The 19,992-nt window shown below is 44.5% G+C and overlaps 1 protein-coding gene across 3 annotated transcripts in view; it reads right to left on the reverse strand.

Annotated features, from left to right (window-relative positions):
- Positions 1-19,992, reverse strand: part of LOC107191401 (RNA binding protein fox-1 homolog 2) — a 192,515-nt gene that overhangs the window by 54,962 nt on the left and 117,561 nt on the right. For all 3 annotated transcript variants that reach the window (XM_015580431.1, XM_015580432.1, XM_015580430.1), the window contains 2 exons: positions 16,033-16,296; positions 15,589-15,642 (listed from right to left, as the gene is read on the reverse strand). In XM_015580431.1, coding sequence (XP_015435917.1) covers positions 15,589-15,642; positions 16,033-16,296 — 318 coding nt within the window. The remainder of the gene's footprint in view (positions 1-15,588; positions 15,643-16,032; positions 16,297-19,992) is intronic.

The following is a 19,992-nucleotide window of genomic DNA, read 5'->3' on the forward strand; positions in this document are numbered from 1 at the left end:
ATAGGCATAGAAGGGCCGAGAGAGACAGAGAGAGCCTCGACAAAAAAGGCAACTACTGTTTGTGTCTCAGAAGCACGATTTGTTTTCTCCCCACCCTCAGGGGGGTCGGAAATGTCGGTTCTGCCAGGCGGGTGTCTGCGAGCGCGTCATACTGCTTACGGAGACGCACCAAACAACGTGCAACAAATAAGTAAATATAAAATCATGGTAAGAAATCATGGTCATGGTCACATTAATCATCTCATTATCATATCATATCATTTCGTGTCATGTCATCATGGTCATCGTCATATCATTAAAAGACTCTTGCTTGTACCGAGAGGTGCGTGTACGAGAGAGAAAAAAAAATAATAAAGAAAATAAAAAAAAAATAGTATGAGAGGGTTAGTACAATGGTGTGGGAGGAGCTTCATAATGGCTGGGGGGATGATCGTGTTTTGGATGCGTGTGCGTGTGTGTCTTACGTGTCCGTTGTGTACAGATTTCGTGTGCGTCGACCGAGAAAATGAACGCGAAAGACTCGAAATACTCGTTTGAATATCGAACTATCGGAACTAGTATTCAGCTTTTGATAACTTTGAAGAAACTGCACCATTAAAGTTCTTTCGAACGACATTATTTTGTTGTCCTAAACTGTCGACTCGAACGAAAACCCTGTCCAACGTTTTGGAAAAGAAAGCAAATCCTACGATAGCCTGCACACAAAACCGAGGACAGACTAGAGCCTCCTGAAGAATACTTTCAGTTACGTCGAATCATTTCGTTTTGCAGGATCTATACTGGCTCCTGTTACTTTCTCGAAGAAAGTATACTCGGGATTTCGCGAAACCAGAGAGGACCAGGGGACGCGCAACGGATAATCGAGTTCCTTCAGAATGCCAGGAACACTTCTGGCAAGGTTTGGCGTCGTGAAGGCTGTAGACGCCGCGGAGAAATCGTATTAAAGCCAAATCAAATACGGCGTCCTGGACGAACGAAAGACCAGAGAGAGTGGAAAGTTGGAAAGCAGGCCGGAGGAACGTTGTTTCCTCTAGGAACGTCGTAACTCGTCTGGACGGTGCTGTAATCGAATCGATGGGGGAAAATTGCTCTGGAATAATCGAAGGTACGATTCCTTGGCGTTCCTTTAATTAACGAGGGTGGTGGGTTAATTGAAGGTCGAGACGGGGACAGGAGAAGAGAAACCTTTCAAGTAATTCGCACCTTTATGATTTTGCAAATTGACCGATATCGTTTCGACTTTGAGCACGCTGAATCGTATCGATCACGAGAATCAATTTGACTATTTTAATTTTTGAACCTTTGAATATTTCTTCAACTTCTTGAAGAACGAAAGGGAATCTCATTCGATATGCTTGAGTTGGAGGAAAAATTTTTAGTAATTATTTTTCCCCGGCAATCAAACTCAACAGTCATCGATCGATATAAAATACTATAGGGAGAAGATGATCCGTTTTGGATAATAATTTCGAACGATGAGCAGCCCCTTTAACGAACCTTGACTATCCTAGAACGACCCTAGACCTTTCAACCCTTTCGAAACACACTTGCTTACGTCAACGATCATTATCTAAAGGTTTCGAGCAACTATTCCCACAACAAAAATCGTGTCAAACTTTATGTACAATAATCGGCTACAATTAATTATTTCGAGGATCTATTAACATTAATCCCTCCGAACAGAGGTCTCCTCTATACCAACAAACTTTCGCAATTTTTCACAACGCGAGACGACGAATTGCACGCGTCCCAGCAATTCGCCAGGGAAATCACTGTAATGCCTACAAGTCTCGTGAGTAGAAAGCGTAAGGGGAATCGAATCGAGTCGCTCCATCGATCTGCATCTCGAAGGAGGAAAAAAAAGTCCTCCAACTATTCAGTCCGAAAGAATTTTCCACTCTTCCACGATACTACACATTAAACGGCGATAAAAACGATATAATTATTACAAAATATAAATTAATTTAACAGGAAAAATCCTCTGACACAAAAAGAAATAGTGGTAATTAACAAAATATTGAAATATTATTCTATCCTGTTTCTATTCGACAGTCCCCTAAAAAAAAGAAAAGATCTGCAACAGGTGGACCGAGAGTCCATTCGTTATCTCTCAATTATACAAATGTAAAACACATTCGACCAAACGTACATCGTGTTCACCTGTTCGTACAGATTTTCCACGGTAATTTTCACCATCGAAGACGGCCTGTTTCGTTCAGCGAACAGAGTCGGGGTTCACGCGACGTTAGATCGCGATCAAGGCGAAAACCTCTTTAAACGCTTATCGGGCCTCGAAAAATTGAGGTTGGCGTGCAGGTCACGCCAACCTTCTTTCTCCTGTTTCAGGAAATTAATCCACGCCAGGCAACCTGCAAGGGGGGAGGCAAGGTGTCTTACAAATCTCTCGAAAGGAGGCGAAACAAGCCTCGCGTTTATTCTGTTAAACTGAAACCGCTGGTCACGCTTCTCTTCGTTTCCCCTTAACGCCCCGCGAATCGTTCGAACCTTCCTAGAATCTGCGTTTCCCGCGCGATTCTGCGCGGAACTATAATTACTACCTTCCCACACCGGAAAAATGGAATTACTCGCCATCTGACGTCTTTGGTGAATCACGGAGAAATAAACTCACTCAAGACTCGAAAATCCTACGCTTCTTACTTTCGCGAATCAAGCCTTTCACGGGAACGAGAAAACAAAGTTTCCGTGAACAACAACTGAACGTCCTTTCCTCCGAATTCGTCGCTATTTTCCGAAACTCTCCGAACACACGACCTCGTTCCAGTCGAAATATCCGTGGGCTTATCGCGGACGTCTCGAACTCGGTTCCCAGCGATATCGCGGGGGTGAATCGCGAGCGGTTTCAGGTGATACCGAGAGTCGTTCCGTGGCCGGCTCGGCGAAATTGCTGGGTCACCATTAATCAGGTGCTCTATCGGCGGGTTTCGGAGGGACACGGCGAGCAGCGTGGATTTTCTCGAGCCGAGACTGAAACGCTGGCGTTTGGTGTTGCAAAACCGTCGCGGAAACGGCATCGCCGCCGCGGTACGATAATTATTATTATTCCGTTTCGCGGGCAGATTCCCATCGCGCACGCCACGCTCCTGCAGCCGTGAACGCGATGTGGAGATCCGTGTCTTACAGAGTTGGGCAGTAATTGACTGTTTGTGTGATTACTTTTGTTAATGGATCATTGAAAGTAATCAGGGTAATTACAATCGTGACTCAATTAATCGGTACTGATGTACCATAGAGATTTTGGTTATCTTCTGTGAGAGGAAAAAAATGAGGAACAGTACTTATCGAAAAGAAGGTAATTACGAGAATAATATTTCCAAAGAAGTTTTCTATACCGTTTCATCCCCCGTACAATGTCTCCTAAATACGTAGGCTGATCTCTGAACGAAGAAACAATCAACACCGGAACCTGCTCATTAGTAATATCCCATTTCACCTTCCACGGAAAGTACGCCCACGAAATAACCACAAGCAGGCGATTATACGACTCGTATTTACCTGCCGCCGTGAACTACAATCTATCCGATTTTCTGCTTTCAGAAACGAGGTTGCATCACGTACCATGGATCTCGCGAGAGATAACAATTAACAGCACGTCAGATCTCGGGATTCTTATCGAGAACAGGACCGAATAATCGTAGAAGGAACGTAATTATCCGAAATTAATCGTCAGAATCTCCGAGAGTGGACGAAAGACACTGGCAGAAAAACCGTTTTCGGTGGTTGCTCGATAAGCTGCCCCTCGATCTATCACGAACGGGATCGTCGGGGGCTTATCGAACGATCCATCACGCCAACCCCCTCGCGTAATTGAAACCAGGACCGTCTGGCCTGACGCGAGACAACGGGGAACTGTATATTTCGTTCCATTTTTGTTTGGATTCGGAGCTTGGATTCAGCGGGAGATCGATCAAAGAATCGCTGAGTGATCGAGAACGTTAACTGTTCTCGTGTCGAGACGGTTTTTCCTCCCATGATGAAATCGCGGAGCCCTTCAAGGCTGTGCCCGAGCAGGTCGCGGAATAATGACATTTTGCGCGTGTTAATTATCGTCCCGCGATATGCAGAGAGAGAGTCAAAAGTGAGTATACACTTTGAAAGTATGGGATTACATTAATTATACAGGGTACCTGTATAAAAATGAACTCGACTTTGAATGTCTGCCTAAATACTGCGTACAGTTGACCAAGACTTGGCTAGCGCGTCTGATTACTGCATTCTATTTCTACTTACTACCGTGTGACAATGACAGAATTTTATTTGATCTTTTTTACTTATTTTTTCATAAGGAATCACGTGGTGCCAGTTTTTATATATTATTCGATAGCTACGATATTTGATCAAGACACAATTAAGCTACGTGTACACTAATCCAGTATGGAAGATAATGTGTGCTCATAGACGAGGAATTTAATCGGTGATCATTCACGAAACACCAGGAAGACAAAGGCACAGTCGTCGTCGAGTCGGAATTCTAAACGCAAAGGATGCTAAACATCGCCGATTAACGATCCAAGATCCGCTCGATCCGATACGTTTGTAAGTAAGATGTTAGGGAGAGGCAGATACGATCGCGGGATGACTAATTGGCTCGTGGACTGTGATTAATTGTTGCACCGGACGTGCTTAGAAAACACTAAGAACCTTGGCTTGTTCGCGATTACTTTTCGATAGTTGGACGTTGAAAAGTGAACTTCGGTGTTGGATTAATTGTTCCGGATTGTTCTGCGACTTCCGATTTGCATGATCACTCTATACGTATGTATGGCGGACAAGCTATAGCGAACTCATGAAACTAACTCTCTGAAAATCTCTCTCAAGCAGATCGGATAATAAGAGACTCTATAGGTACACAGAATCTTACTTTAAGAATAACGATTATTGTAGTGAAATTACCAAGTTGAAATAAGTTTGGAAACCGCCTTTCGCGTATAGTTTCTCAACCTTCTTTTGGCCTCCTTTTCAAACTTTTCGTTTGTTCAGAACCCTCTTCGGGTAAACTATCTCCATTATCAAAATTTCCCAGTGTAGCTGAGCGTGTAAGCTTGGAATCTTAAGAAGTTAAATTGAAAATAGCGAAAACAGAATAACTAACACGCCTCCTAAAATCTCCTCAGCGCCCACGCGTTAAGGAACCTATGCTTTCGTGCAAACACCTGCAAAATGGGCCACTCGGAGTCGTGAACAATCATTCAGAATCAAGTTCGCTACAGCTTGTTCGTTGATGTTCCGTCCAAGTCGATAGAAAACTCCCATGGAATGCCTCGTGTGTTTACGTGCAACGATGAAATTTCACGCTATTCCGCCGATGGGTCGGTTCGCCTGTGATTTTGGGGGTACAAAAACACTCGGGTCCCACCGACTGGGACCGTGTGTAATATATAGGGTGGTGTGCGGTGGGGTTAACGGTGGTGATCAACGTCGCGTGGTGGCGTGTGAACAATAATCGACCAATCACTTAACAGCTAGGTGCAAGACGTGGCAAGACTAGAGAAGTAGAGAGGAAAGAACAAAAAAAGGTGTTAAAACACTACGTCGACCGGGGTGGTGGTGTGTGAGTGAGTGAGCGTGTGCCAAAGTGTTTCCAGAGGAGACAGCTATCCAACGAACAACCAAGACAAACGACCGATCGATCGCACGCGTATCGTGGATCAAATGCGTGATTGCCGATGGAGGGTGAGGTGGGGTGGATGGGGTAGGACACTGACGTGGAGGAAGATGTGTGAGAGACCTCTTTCGTAATGTGTGTTTCGTCCTCGAGATGATGGTGTTTTTTTATTTCCGTTTCGTGTGACCTATCTTCTTGACACTCTGACTGCCGCACAGGCGATATTCGCCTCGAAGCTGAGAACATTTATTCATTTATTTATAACCATTAAAAAAGGACAGAATGTAAACGTTTTTATAGAAATACAAATCGGACGAATAATAAAAATTAATGAAACATTTACAACTGAAAAATACAAGAGAGAACAACAAAATGGTAATTATAAGATACTGTAAACTTGGTTTTTCAAAAACATTAATTTTATAGTGAAACAAATTTGGTTAAATGCTCAAAGTTTCGTGTGGCTGTTAAAGAACGGTTTCCCAACCCTGTAAAAATGGTACAGGAAAGTACAGTTAAAACTAGAGGCAGTTAAAGCGTTAAGTCCCTTAGGTCACGCACAATTCAACTAGCTGGTTTTTCAAAATTTTTAATAAGTACTAAAAGCTTAACGTGTCACGGTGTCAATAGGTGTATTTTCCCTGTCAATAGGTGAAATTTCCTCTGTATAAGAAAAGTAGAACATTTTTGTTAGAAGTTATTAGAGAATAAAGATTCAGAGGGTTGCCAAGAGAGATTACTAACAAGTGACAGAAGCTGATTAGATCGCCTAGTGGTGAATTCAATATACTCTGTGTTATCAAACAATGAAATATGATTATTATAAAAGAAACATGATGGTAGAGGTTTAGATCTGATGAGTTCCACAAAAGTGTCTGTCTAACTCTACGTGTCTCTTTGTGTTCATATGTGTGTGTGTGTGTGTGTGTGTGTGTATATGCGTAGAGTATTAAAGGATGGTGGGAGGTAGAATTCAAGGATGGGAACTAAGGGATGGAAAACGTAGGGTGGAAGGTAGAGAATAGTGGGGTACTTGAAGAATACTTGAAGTTTGTGACCGAAGCTGGCAAACAGCGATATAAAAGCGCACAAAACAATACGAGATTCAAGATTATACATATATATGTATATATATAGATACGTATAGAGACAGAGAGAGAGATAGAGAGAGAAAGAGAGAGAGAGAGAGGGTGAGTCAAGAGACAAGGTGAGTGTGTGCGGTGTGTGTTCCATGATGGAAGAGTGGCGCCCGATATATACACGTATACATATATATCATTCTCGCCTGTATTCCATCTTATCATTTCATCTCCTACGTTAATTTTCATATACATATCTGGACACCAGAGTTAGAGTATATTAAGTCACTTTTCAAATTTTAGAGGAGGGCAAATCAAAGGTACAAAAATTATTGAATGAACTTAAGACAAGTCTCGATATGGTGAACATTGCATTAAGTCCCCTATATGATGGAATTTACATTGTAAAATGTAAATATAAAAATATATGAAACATGTGAAATGTCATTTTTTTTAAAAAGTGGACTTAATATATTCTAGTTTTGGTGTCCAAATATATATTTATCTCTATCTCTGTCTCTCTCTCGTTCTTTCTTTCACTCACTCACTCGCTTTCTCTTTCTCTCTTTGCTACGTCACGTGGATCATTAGTAAATTACTCGGCGGCAAGGAGATTCCAAGGTGTTTCAAGGCTTCCCCCCTCTGCGTTAACGTTCGATCGCTGCTGCTTAATCCCCCCACTGGATCCCCTGGATCACGGGGGGTTGGAGGATCCACGGATGTACACGAAATCCGTCTGGAGAAATGGAATTTTCCGAACACGAGAATGGGACAGACAACTTAAGGCAATCCTGAGTAGAGTCTTTTCTACAAACTTTGTCAGAAATAATTAATAATTCTCTGAATATATAACTTATTGGGATGTCCTTTATCGGACGAAGTTTATTTCCTAAAAGTCAGACGTTCTTTCAAGATCAAACCACGTTCAAATTGATACAAATAGGGGATGGATGGGGATGATGGATAAAAGAAGGCTGTCTGGTTGTCGAGGAAATCCACACGGGGTCGTGAATTCGGTCCACAGAGAATGAGAAGAGCGATAAACGTTGCAACGAGAAGATAGGCGGCGATTGGCGCGCGCGAGAAATTGTACAACGCCTGGACAACAACGGTTGGTGAGAGATCGAAAGCACAGCATTTCTCTATCCTAAGACACATACGTGATTAATATAAAAGAGGTAGAAGCATGGGCCTTTCATTAATACCTTCGACTCGCCTAGACAAAAGCGTGCGACTACTATTTACATATAATAATGATATAACAATCAGATAGAAATACGTACGTACATGTACAGGTGTGTTTGTTTGTGTGTGTGTATCTGTGTGTGAGTGAGTCATCTTTTTTCTGTGACTGTGGGGTGTTGTGCGTGTGTCCAATATACATATACGTATATTCATTACATATATATATATAGATATATACTTGTCAGTATTTATTTATATATATACATATACTCAAGAAACTTCGAAAGATGCAATGGTAATATAAATATGTACGGTATCATGCTGTTTCAATGTTGGCTTGCGACCCACGAAATGTCCGTTCAAAAGCGAGTCTATTTAATAAAAAACAACGGAAGAATGCATGTATATATACATAAAGTACCATTTAAATATAAAATCGTTGCTACACAAAAAGCTATCAAGCTGTTAAAAATGAATCTTTCCGATACTCCGACGAACAATCTCGCGACGAAGTTAAAAAGCTTGTCTTCGGAAGCTACGTTTTCCGCTTAAGTGGGACGCGTGTGCCTTGAGGCTTTATCTTTAATCTCGAATAAACACGAAAAAAAAACTGAAATTTTTGCGATTTAATTCGAAGAACTTTGGGTCGAAAGAATTCGAAATCGTTTCGCGAGAGACCGTAATCGTTTTACACGACGGAGGGAAATTTCGTACATTGAATTGTACTCTCGACTAGTACATTCAAAGCCTCCGTGGACGTCTCAGGCGTGGCAGGCCAACACATTTCGCAGGTGGATTAGTAAAAGAATCGGCACGATGTTCTGTGAACCATCCAGTTAGGTGTGTGGAGAGGTAAGCGCGAGAAGTTCGAACGCAGAGGTCTGAGATCTTGGAAAGATCGTCTGGGTTGCAAAATCCGCGATTCCAGGTTAGTTAGTCCAGCGGATGGGGGTGGCGGGACCAGAAATAATCTTATTTCCGATTATTATTATTATTATTGTGTGCGTCGGCCTTGAAACGCCTTGGGAAACTCGTCAGAGAGAGAGAGAAGAAAGGACGCAAGAGTGGAAAGGTTTCTCGTTTCTTTTTTTCTTTTGGTTAGAAGTAGTATATGTATAGCGTCGGAAGAAAACGAGGTGTGACAAAGTTTCATCAAATCAAATGGGCAGCATCTCCCGAGGGGTCTCCTCCGCGACCGGAAGTGGCCAGGTGCACCGTCGTGTGTTGTGTTGTCTGCTGCTATTTATCGAGCGAGTAAAATCGTGTGGAATTCCAGGGAACCCCAAAGGATATCTCGAGATTCTATAGAAGATTTAGACAGAGTCTACGATCGATCGATTGTCAGGAAGTTGTAAAAAACCAGAGGAAGGTATACATTATCGGTGAAAAGTATGGGACCAGAGCTCACGATTAATGGAACAGTCGTTTATTATTACCTATTACGATACAAAGAGTCACGGAATCGGTACTATATTGCTTTATCGAATTTTTGTAGAATAATATTTATTTTCTCTTTCTTTAATTATATCATTTACCTGGTCCCATGCTTTTCGGCCGTACTGTATATGCACCTTTAGAGGGACGCGAATCGGTATACATATATCATATAAAATCCGATCACAAAAATGATCCCAGTGTGTCGAGAAAGCAGCCGCGAACACGTTACACGCAGGGGTGCACCGAAGCCGCCTGCCTTATAACCAATGGGAGCTAAATAATGATAAAATGCGGAAATGCTAGCTAGTAAAAATGCAGTAGCTCGTCTAACAACTACGAGAACTAACACCATTGGTTATATTATATGGTATAATATGTATGTACGTGTCACTGGCACATACACAGCGACGGACAAGTGCGCCGACCTGGGATACATACCCATTATGTGAACGTAAAACGAAAATTCTTGCGTTATCTTACTACCAGTCTCTTACGGGAACCAACGACAACGGTTCCACATGATAATCAATTAAACAAAGGTATTGGTTAACTATAGTTGTTACAATAAAGACTAATAGAAAAAGATGTCGGCGCTCTTCTCCTCGCTGCTTGTCTCAAAAGTATATATATATACAAATATATATATATACCTATATTTCTCTTCTCCAAAATGCTGCACTTCATTAGGGATGCCACATTCCATTTACATTGACGAAGCTTTCGAGAAAAGATCTCTCTCTCTCTCTCTCTCTCTCTCTCTCTCTCTCTCTCTCTCTCTCTCTCTCCCTCACTCTCTCAACTCACGCGATCATCAATCTCACTCTCTCGTTCACCTTAGAATACATCCCTTATATTCGAGTTCGCGTCGCTCCCGCAGAGAACCACGACCAGAAGGGTTGACCACGGGCGGATCTTCGCGGAAGCGACGCGAATAAAACAGTCGGGATAGGTGATCCGTGACGGGATCGATCCAGAAGGATTTTATACGCCTCCCTCCTTTATTTTTTTTTTTCAATGAGTATTTTCTTTGTCACGGATAATCACACGCGTATCCCGTCACGTCCCCTGCCCCCAAACGCTTAAATGCTAAAAAGCGATGGCAACGGTCGAATCGCGTAGCTCTACACGGGAATGTATATATGTATATGTATGTATTTGCAATGCAAACGGTGATAAATACGGCGGGTGCCATTGTCATAGGTTGGATCGTTTCCCCGTGATTTATCAGACTACGATGGAACTTCCCACTGTTCGGGAATTGATTGTTTACAGATGCAGTCGTTGGTCACCTTGAGCGTGGATAACGAATAGCGTCTTCGTTGAATGTTTGTTGGTTCTCTTGAATTACGTGGAGGGTGATTTAACGTAGATCTTTCAATAAAATCCTGAGTCTCGGATCTGTGGACTTGTTACATTCTGATCCGAATTCTTCTTAAGATTACTCTGACGCGACGGTAACTTATTGATCCGTAATCTTTCAACTACAGGGCCATTCGAGAGTAAAGCACTTGGCCGAGCTACAGTAGAGATCGTTATCGTGTCACGGAGAACCTTCGGGAATTAGATTGTCCCTCGTACATTCAGTGTTTCAGAGATTTTATATTCGTGAAATAAATCATTCGTATACGTAACGACCGGTGCAATCCCACTGAAATCCTGGTATCACTCTGGGAGATTGATACGGTAACATTCTTCCTCCCCTTGATCGACAACTGAATCCTTCGTTCCTCGCTCCCTTTACATTGTGATTGACGACTTCTTCAATTCGACACAATCACAATGAAATACACAGATCAGTCTTCACGACAATTGTCTCAGACATTCCTCTTCGAACACCGTCAGGCGAGTATCATTTCGAATCGAACGGTAAAAATCGTCGTTGATAGATCCAGGCGGTTTTGAAATCTTCATCCAAAGCGAGCCAAGAACGTCCAAGTAAACGAGTCGTAAAAATCGCGGAACTGCAAGGTATCTCAGGCTGCCATCGCGACTCCCCTCGACCGTTCGTTTCGCCTCCGTAACGACTACGAATTAACTGAACCGTGTTCCCTTATCTTCGCCAGTTTTTCACGGTCCCCGGATAAGCGTATCGCGACCAAACGGAGCCGATCGCGTCCCACACGTTCGTTCGCCAGACGGAAAACGGAGAAACCCACGACGGTCACCAGGGACGATAACCGCCGTCGACGACGTTTAATTAATCCACGTCTAACGCCACTGTTGTCGACGACTGGAAAAGCTATATTCCACTTGGGATTAGCTGTTGCGGGGGACGGATGTGACTCGAAAGCGGACTTCCTTTCCCGTCAGGATTGCCCCAGGGGATGGGACCAATCGAGAGCCATTATTACTCGAACGTCTTTTATTTGATTTCTGACTTAGCGCTCGGTAATTTGTTTGCTTGATTGATTGGGTTATCAGCAGCTATGTAATTGGAATTTCGAACGGATTACAGTGTCTCGGACACGTTTTAATTAACCTTGGACAGATCCACAAAGGACCGTGGGCAAACGTTCTATCGGCCCGATTGGCAACGTTTCACACATTGTCGATCACATTTTGTTTCCTGCACTAAAGGGTCATTATGTTAATAACAATACATCAATACTAGTAAATATTCATAGAATCTTTATTTTGAAAATGCATAAACATCCACAATCTAGTCATAACATCCAGTGTCACGACTGTAATAGTCACGATTTACCGTCACGTATGAAAACGGTACCTTAACGAATCACGTCTCCTCAGTACGGAACAGAGGCTCCGTTACCTCAGATAGGATCGATGTTCCTCGGAGAACGGGAGATCGCCTCGAGTCGCCTAGGCAGGATCCCAACCGGGACGCGGAAACTTCTGAGATTGGCAACTGATCACGATGTTAACAGTCGCCCCCGCGAAGAACGGCACCCCCCTCGCTTGTGCTTGAATATGCAAGCGTGAATTTCCGGCGAATCGGCGAGCACCTCCTCGAAACTTTTCTGTCCTCTGTTCGTGTCTCGGAGAAGCGATTATCCTAGGAGTCGGCTGAAATAATGGATTTCTGATCCAATTACCGTACCGGTCTCGTCGAATCCATCTTTCATTTCGAACGACCCCTCTCTCGTGCCCCCTCGTTACCGTTCGCTAGCTAACTTTTCGTTTAGCGAATCTCCCGAACTTCCGGAAGTTCTCTCGCTCGGTTTCCGTGGAAAAAACCCAGAGACCTTTCGCTGGGGTCCAATTAACCACAGGCAACGATCTTCGTGGTTGAACGCACTCTTCTAACGGGGTCCATACATATTTCAGTCGACGATCCCCTGGCGTTTTATCGCGTTTCCGGCGACCATCCTCAAGTTTCGAGGAGCAAACGCCTTCGAGGAGCAGCTCTGACCTATATGTATAGGAGAGTTCGATGACCAATATCGAGAATCCTGGTGTTTCAGACCGGCCGGTGGTTCATCGAAGACGTAGAACTACGAAGTTTCCTATGGTTCGATCGAAAACGGAGGAACTGTTTATCCTGCGATCGTTGATATTGGAGTGGGTCGCGATTCGAGATGAAAGTTTCGAGAATTCCACGGTAAGTGAATTAAATTCCGGCTGCGTGTTTTATTTACCCTTCGGGGGAGGAGTTCTGAGGAAACGAAGCTGCCGCGGGGTAGTTTTTTCCGGGGCTGAGAATTTCTTCTGCTGAAGAATATTGCCTTTTCTTGGGAGTGCTCTCGAAGATCTGGAGAATTCCTCGCAGGCTGTGCGATATGGAATCGTATGTCTTGAGATTTCGTGAGCCAATTTTCGATGTTGGTAGTACGTACCCGTCACTTGAGGGATCTTTTTTTATTTGTCTGTTCCTTCGTTTGTTAAGTCCACAGTTTAAGAAAAATATTAATCAGCGGACAATCAAATCACTACTGTAAAGTACCAACGTAATTATTTCTCAAACTTATTTGTTATCAATATACCTAGAACAGTAGTACATTTCGTACTAATAAGGAATCCTTTCGGTTCTTCCGTTTCAAATAAGCAGAATGGCTAGAATCCTGTCAGCCAATAGGCCCCTATCCTCGAGGAATTGTACCAAATTATTTATAATTCAATCAATTTCGATTAATTAGAACATAAATAACCATCTGTGCAAAAGGTCTTATAGTTTTCTTCGCAAAAATGGCCTGAAAAAATGACACTTTGAATAGAAAATACCCCTTCAAATGAAGTGTCAGTCGAGGAGGTCCGCCCAAGCAGAACCCTTGATCCCACGGTCGTGTACAGGTTTCGAAGTCAGCGGCAGCGATCGTTTAAATCAGAGGGGGCGGTTGTAATCGGGCTCGATCATCATCATCGGGCTGGACAATGGATCGAGCGTGCGTGACGTCGCCAGCAGCAGCAGCCCGATGGCTATTGGGTCACTGGTACCGCAGGAGCTTGATGAAGTGCACTTCACTGTGCTTGACGCAAAGACGCTGAATATGCAAGCTCACCGGATGCCGGCTGTCGGCACGATGTATTACTGCGGATCTTATCCAGGGGGGGACCGTTGTCGTCCATATTGAAACCTATTTGCATTTCAAACGCTCCTACACGCCGAATCCGTCTCTCTCCGTCTTGATCCCATCCTTTTTCTATTCCTTTCCGTCGACCCTTTGCGTTTCACAATTGCATAAACGATCGTCGATCGCAGCTGCACTTTCCTGGAAGAGTATTGATCTTCGATTCCTCAGACCTCGATCGTGAGTGTCGAATTATAGTTGGGCGTTTTATTTCGAGGGAATCGAAGTATTCTCTGATCGATACCAGACGATAACCGTTGAATACGAGCGTAGAATCGATGGTTGAAGAATCAGATCAGTGTATTGAGTCGTTCCTTGATTCTTTGGATTCCAGGTGAGTTGTACGATCTTTCGAATTTTTCGATTTATTTCCTGTCGAGATCAGATCTGTGACTTTGCTGAATTTCGACAGGGCTCGATTTTGAAGATTAAGAGCGAATGAAAAACGCTATAGCTGATGATAGTTGAAACTGATATTGCAGTTATCAGACTGGTAGAATCGATGGTTATTAGGGAGGAACTCGGCAGGATCTTTAATAATCAGTCTGATCCTTCGATATATCGTGGACAAAGAGAAATACGAAAGACCGATAGAAGTAATCGTGCACGAAGAATCCACTTCGATCATCGGATTCAAGATTATTTCTTTTTCATGGAATCCTCTTCACGATCCACGAAGGATCACATACGAGAAATATCCGTACGAAGCGAAGGACATTGTTCTCCGAGAAAGAAAGTCTCCGAAACGATACCTTTTTCCACCAGAGCACGAAAATCCAGCTTCTTCTTCCAGAACAGGGGGAGAGAATCCGTGCAATCTCTGCGTCTCCCTTTCAACGACCACCCTCTACCATTTTCATAATTTACGAACGGAGTCTGTCGTATTTCACGCTGAGATAGAGCCACGATCCTCGCTGGCGGGGCGAAAAATAAGAAGAAAAAAAAAAAAGAAACAAACACGGCCGTAAAACGAGGAAGAAACAAGACGGTAATTCGTTGCCCCGTTTTTCCAAGAACACCGAGGTTCACGTACAGCCCGTTAGACAATAGCACCCAAGGAGTAGTTTTCTCGTCGTTTCATTGTATCAGGTCTCGTTTTCTCGGTCGAGGACCGTTGCCACCGCGCTGCAAAAGAACGTAGACGACGAGTGTGGACGAACGCACCGCCCGCGATTTTATTTCTTCTATCCGAGAGGTCTGAACGTGGAACTTGTCGTTGGTCCACGAAAAATCGAGGGTTTCGAAGGATTTTTTAACGGGTGGTGCGTTTCCTCGACGATATGATTACGTTGTCGCGACGTCCTCGTCGCCAGGAACACGTTCTGCAAGTTTTTCCAATAACCGCGACAAACGTGACGTAAGAATCGTGGCAGGGGGATGTTAGGAAAGGTGAACGAACGAATGGACATTGAAAAGGGGGTGGGAGTGGATGAAGATTACGGAAGTTTCTGGGGTGGAGACGGGGGTTGTTCCTCGGTGGAAAAATCTTCGGGATCTCGCGAGTTCACTAAGGTCGCCTGCCTCGACGGATCGAGGAGGAAGAAGTTCTTGCTGGAGTCGAGGGGTGACAGGGGGTGGATTAATGTTTTCTAGGGGGGTGGTGATCTCTCGAACGCGCAGGACGCGAATTCATCCTGGCGACGGGGATTTCGTTCGGTCGTGGCTTAAGTTCTAACAGTATTTTCTAAGGGTGGGTTGACAGGGGTGGCTCGCAGCCTAAGGGCGACGGTGAGCTTACCTTGCTTCCCCTTTCGTTAAATATGATTTCCACGTCGAGGATTGGCCCGAATTGCTGGAAAACAAAACAGAAGACCGTGTAAACACACCACGGCGACAGACGTGAATATTCATCGAGAAAGGAAAGGCGGGAGAACCTTTTATATTACGGGGGTCGAAAGTAAACCAGGTTTTGTCGAATATTGTAATTGCATCGTGGATTTTTGACAGTTCGTAACAATAGTACTGACTTCTCTCCAAATAATCACAACAACTATTTGCCAACAACAATTAATTCAGCCGTACTCCGAAGAGGTCGTTTACTTTCCACCTGACAAAATTCACCGTCTACTATTCACTCGGATTAACATCTTTACCTCGATAGGAAACGGTATTTCCTAGAGGCACTCGACGATGATTAGAAGGTGTAAAAAGGGTCGCAGCGTTTCGGACATAGGGAACTCACCCCAAACATCGCCCTGAGATCAGGGTCTCGGAAGCGGAAAGGTATATTGCTGACGTGAAGGCGTTTCGGTTGACCCTTCAGGTCGGTGCCCTGTGTCGCGGTCGCCGGTGTCGTCGCACCTGAGGTGACAGGTACCAGGGTGCTGCCCTCGACTGCGCCCTCGGGGCTGGTCTCGTTCCCAGCGGGCGTTGGAGCCGGCTGTTGGCCACCGCCACCCGCAGCTGCAGCCGCTGCGGCCGCCACTGCTGCCTGAAACACCTCCGACTGTTGTCGGAAATCAAACATGGACATGGTTAGTGTTTATCTGGCGAGACAACGGGTCCTTTAAAGTCACAAGAAGTTTTATTAATATTCATAATCGCTTAATTGTGAAAATCTCGTTGAGTAATCATTCGTGTTGAACTCCGTGCGAAACCATTAAATATACCGTGTTCCACCTTCTATTCCCTCCCCTTGAAATCGTGCATGTAACGCCTCTAAGTAGAACCTTCCGTAAGTGGTCAGCCGCCACGGCCGACCTTATCTCTCGGTCGCGCTACTAACGAGGCTAAGTGAACACACGTAGCGTACAGTCAGACGCAGCTGTTGCTACGTGAAATTTCTGCCCGCGAGCATACAGGTTCGGGTGAACTTTATCACCCCGTTGTCCGTTCTTCCACGGTAGCACCGACGGAGCTGGGCCACACGTACTGGAACTAAAGCAATTCGAGCCACGGCACCCAGCGTGCTATTAATAAACACTTACTCGACGAAGATTATTCCAAGTTCCCTCCACGACGTGGAATTTCGTGTGTCCAAGGCGTTATATGCACCGCGCCACAATTAATTCGAGGTCTTACCTTCCGTTGAATTTCCATGAACAACGAGCAATATCCTCACCGTCCATTAAGGAAGCATAAAATATTACAAAAACTCAACTAGTATGTTTCGGGGAATATTGTAATTAGAGTTTCTAGAAAGCACTCCAACAATATTTACTCCGAAGCCCTTCTTACTTCCCATCGAAAGGGGATTTAGGTCGAAAAATGTCATCGATCCAAAGGATTCTCAATTAATAATGAGCTCGAATACTACTACAAGCCTGTCACCTGGAACTACGATTAGAATTCGTCTGGCTCTACCCGCATACAGACGTTTCGTTACTCCGAAACTTCTCCCTTCTCGATCGGAATTTCTCCAAAGACCTCCCCAGCGGGCTAAATCTCAATGGGATCTAAATGTTCAGTCTCGTAAATGTTTCAATAATTCAGCCTCCATGGATAGCAAATTGTTTCGGGAATGTATCGTTCCCATGTTTCGTACGTCGACGGTATTCGTTCCTCGATCGATCAATGGTGGTGCACCCTCGATGAAATTTAGATGCAGCCACCCTGTCGACCAGGCTCAGAATGGGATCCTGGCCCTTCACTAGTTCACGGTAGGTGGGCTCACGAATTATTCATCGACCATCGACGCGGTCGACACCGGAAGGGATCAAGGGTTCAAGAAGAGCATCGACGATGTGCGCGTGCGCTTGTTTCGCGGCCGATTAGAACTTTGGTCTCCTGCTGGCAAGGCAAAGAAGACGCAAGAGTCGGGTATTTAAATAATCCAACATGCTTGCAATGTTTCAACTACGAGTCATCTCGTAGCTGGCAGTCAACGTGTTAATGTTTCTTTGATTAAAAAAATAAAAGCTGCTTAAAATCCAGCGAATATTCCGCCGAACGATTAATACAACAATCCTCACTGACCAATGAAGCGATTTTACGCGATCATCGTTTAATTACCTTTTAATTACAATCCGCATCAAGGGCACTACGAATCCCCTTCGGGAACGCGCGATTGAAAAATATTTCGCAGTGATAATAAACGGATCGTGCCACGAAATTCTCCATCACCCGTCATACCAGCTCTGCAACGCCTCTAAAAAAAAAACGAGGTCGATCACGATCGCGCGTTTTAATCGAACAAAATTGCGCGTCGTTCCAGTCTTTTGTCTTCTTTTTTTTTTCATCCAACGGTTCTCCCGTCGTGTCGTCCGCGCGGAATAATTTCACGTTGCCCGGAACACTGGTTCCAATTAGCCGAAATTATTTCGATTCGACGAACTGCGTGGGCGTGGCTCGTTGCCGTTTCCCTATAGTATCACCCCCACCCCCTATGGAATTCCGAGTGGAATTTAACATTTCGAGAGACAAACGATTACAGCCGCTTGTAGCCAAACAACAGACCGCGGCTGCTGAATTCTATTAGAACAATATCGAGTGATCCTCGGTGGGGTTCGCGCGGTCGGCGTAAACTACGGGAATCGGGTTTCTGTAAGCGCGCATGAAGCTTCAAAGGCTTCTGGAGAACGCTTACCATATCCCCCAGGTTTACGTTCGTTCATGGCCGCGCTGTAAACGTCGGTTTTCGTTCCGTATGCACTCAAACAACCGATTTGACGCATTACAGACCAGCTTCCATCCGCAGAAATTTCATGGAAACGTTAGCTAAACCTCGAGGACTGCCACTTTCTGTAACAATACTTCACTTTATCTCCAGTATCTATGAAGAACGTATCGTCTTGAAGTACGACGAAGGTTCTCCAATAGAAAGAAATGACTAAAGATTCGCCATATATAATCCATCAAACCCACGTCTTCCAAAGGCCCATTAAAACGAACCTCGGACTATCTGGGTAGTCTGTCCAGTAATATACCCCGTTTACAGTCCGATATCTCGTCTCAGAAAAGCGTGGAAATTCCAACAGGAAGTTCTCGAACTCCTCCCACACAGGAGAACGTTCAAGGGGGGCGGGAAAAGTTATATACTCGAGGGGGGAGGGCAGCGACCGTAAAATCCCAACGATCCGCGAAACACTCGAACTACCCTCGAAACGCGACTTTGTATTGGCTAACGAGGCCCCGCCACGGATAGGCAAAGGATGGAAATTTTCGAGACGACTAGGCTCGCGGAAAAGTTTCCCGTCGTTCGAAAGGCCACTCGTGGAGGCCCGCGGATGGAAACCGGATTGTCTGAGGCCGTCCGTCAAACCCTGTGTGCGCGCCGCAACCGTGGAAAAGGGCGTGGACGTTGAAAATGGAACTTTTAATTTGCGCTTCTGCTAGCTGTAATTCGATTCGTACCGCTCGAGGACCACCAAGACCACAAGTTAACTTTCGATTCCCATTCGAGCCACTATTCGGTCGGGTCGGGTGTATGGCTGAAGGATTTGTTCTCTCTCTCTATGTAGCCTTTTGTTCGGGGAACGCGGTGCGATTTTAAGGAAACAATTCGAGTTTTAACGGTAAAAAAACTTTCCCGCGTTTTCACACCCTGGAATTTGTAACCGATCCCAATTTTACGCGTAACTGAAGAATCTCGAAATAGGATTTGGTATTAGAAGGGACAGTTCATTTAACTGTCTGACATCGATTTTAACAGGGGTTTTGTTAGATAATAATGTATGGGTTCTCCTATCATCTTAATCAATTAATAGTTCAGAGTGAGATTTGGGCACGACTCACTTATCATACACGACGTAATTATTAAAAGGATTTTTTTATCTTGGATAGAAGTACTTTTGGCCGCGTGATGTTCAGTTGAGTGTGGATTTCACGAACGATCCGAGTCGAACGAGGATTTTAAGGAGACCCGTTCGTGAGCCAGCGATAATTCGCGTGATACAAAACGAACGGAACGGAGCGCGCGGCAGCTTTACGAGCCGATGACTAACAGGCACCAGTTTAATTGACCAAACGAGCCACGGACAAAGCAACCACGTTCTCCAGTACCGCGACATTGTTCGGAACTCTTCGCGCAAAGGTTCGACCACCGTGCCAGAAATTCATAGTCCATGGACCGGGTGTTGATTAGATGCGCATCGCGTACTACCATCCGAGCCGTATCGCGATCACCATGATCATTTTAAACGCAATCTATCCGTAGAAGAAGGTTTCCAAACAATCGCCAAGAATGAATAGTACCGATCGTGAG

The sequence above is a fragment of the Dufourea novaeangliae genome, unplaced genomic scaffold (genome assembly GCF_001272555.1).
Source record: "Dufourea novaeangliae isolate 0120121106 unplaced genomic scaffold, ASM127255v1 scaffold246, whole genome shotgun sequence".
NCBI lineage: Eukaryota > Metazoa > Arthropoda > Insecta > Hymenoptera > Halictidae > Dufourea > Dufourea novaeangliae.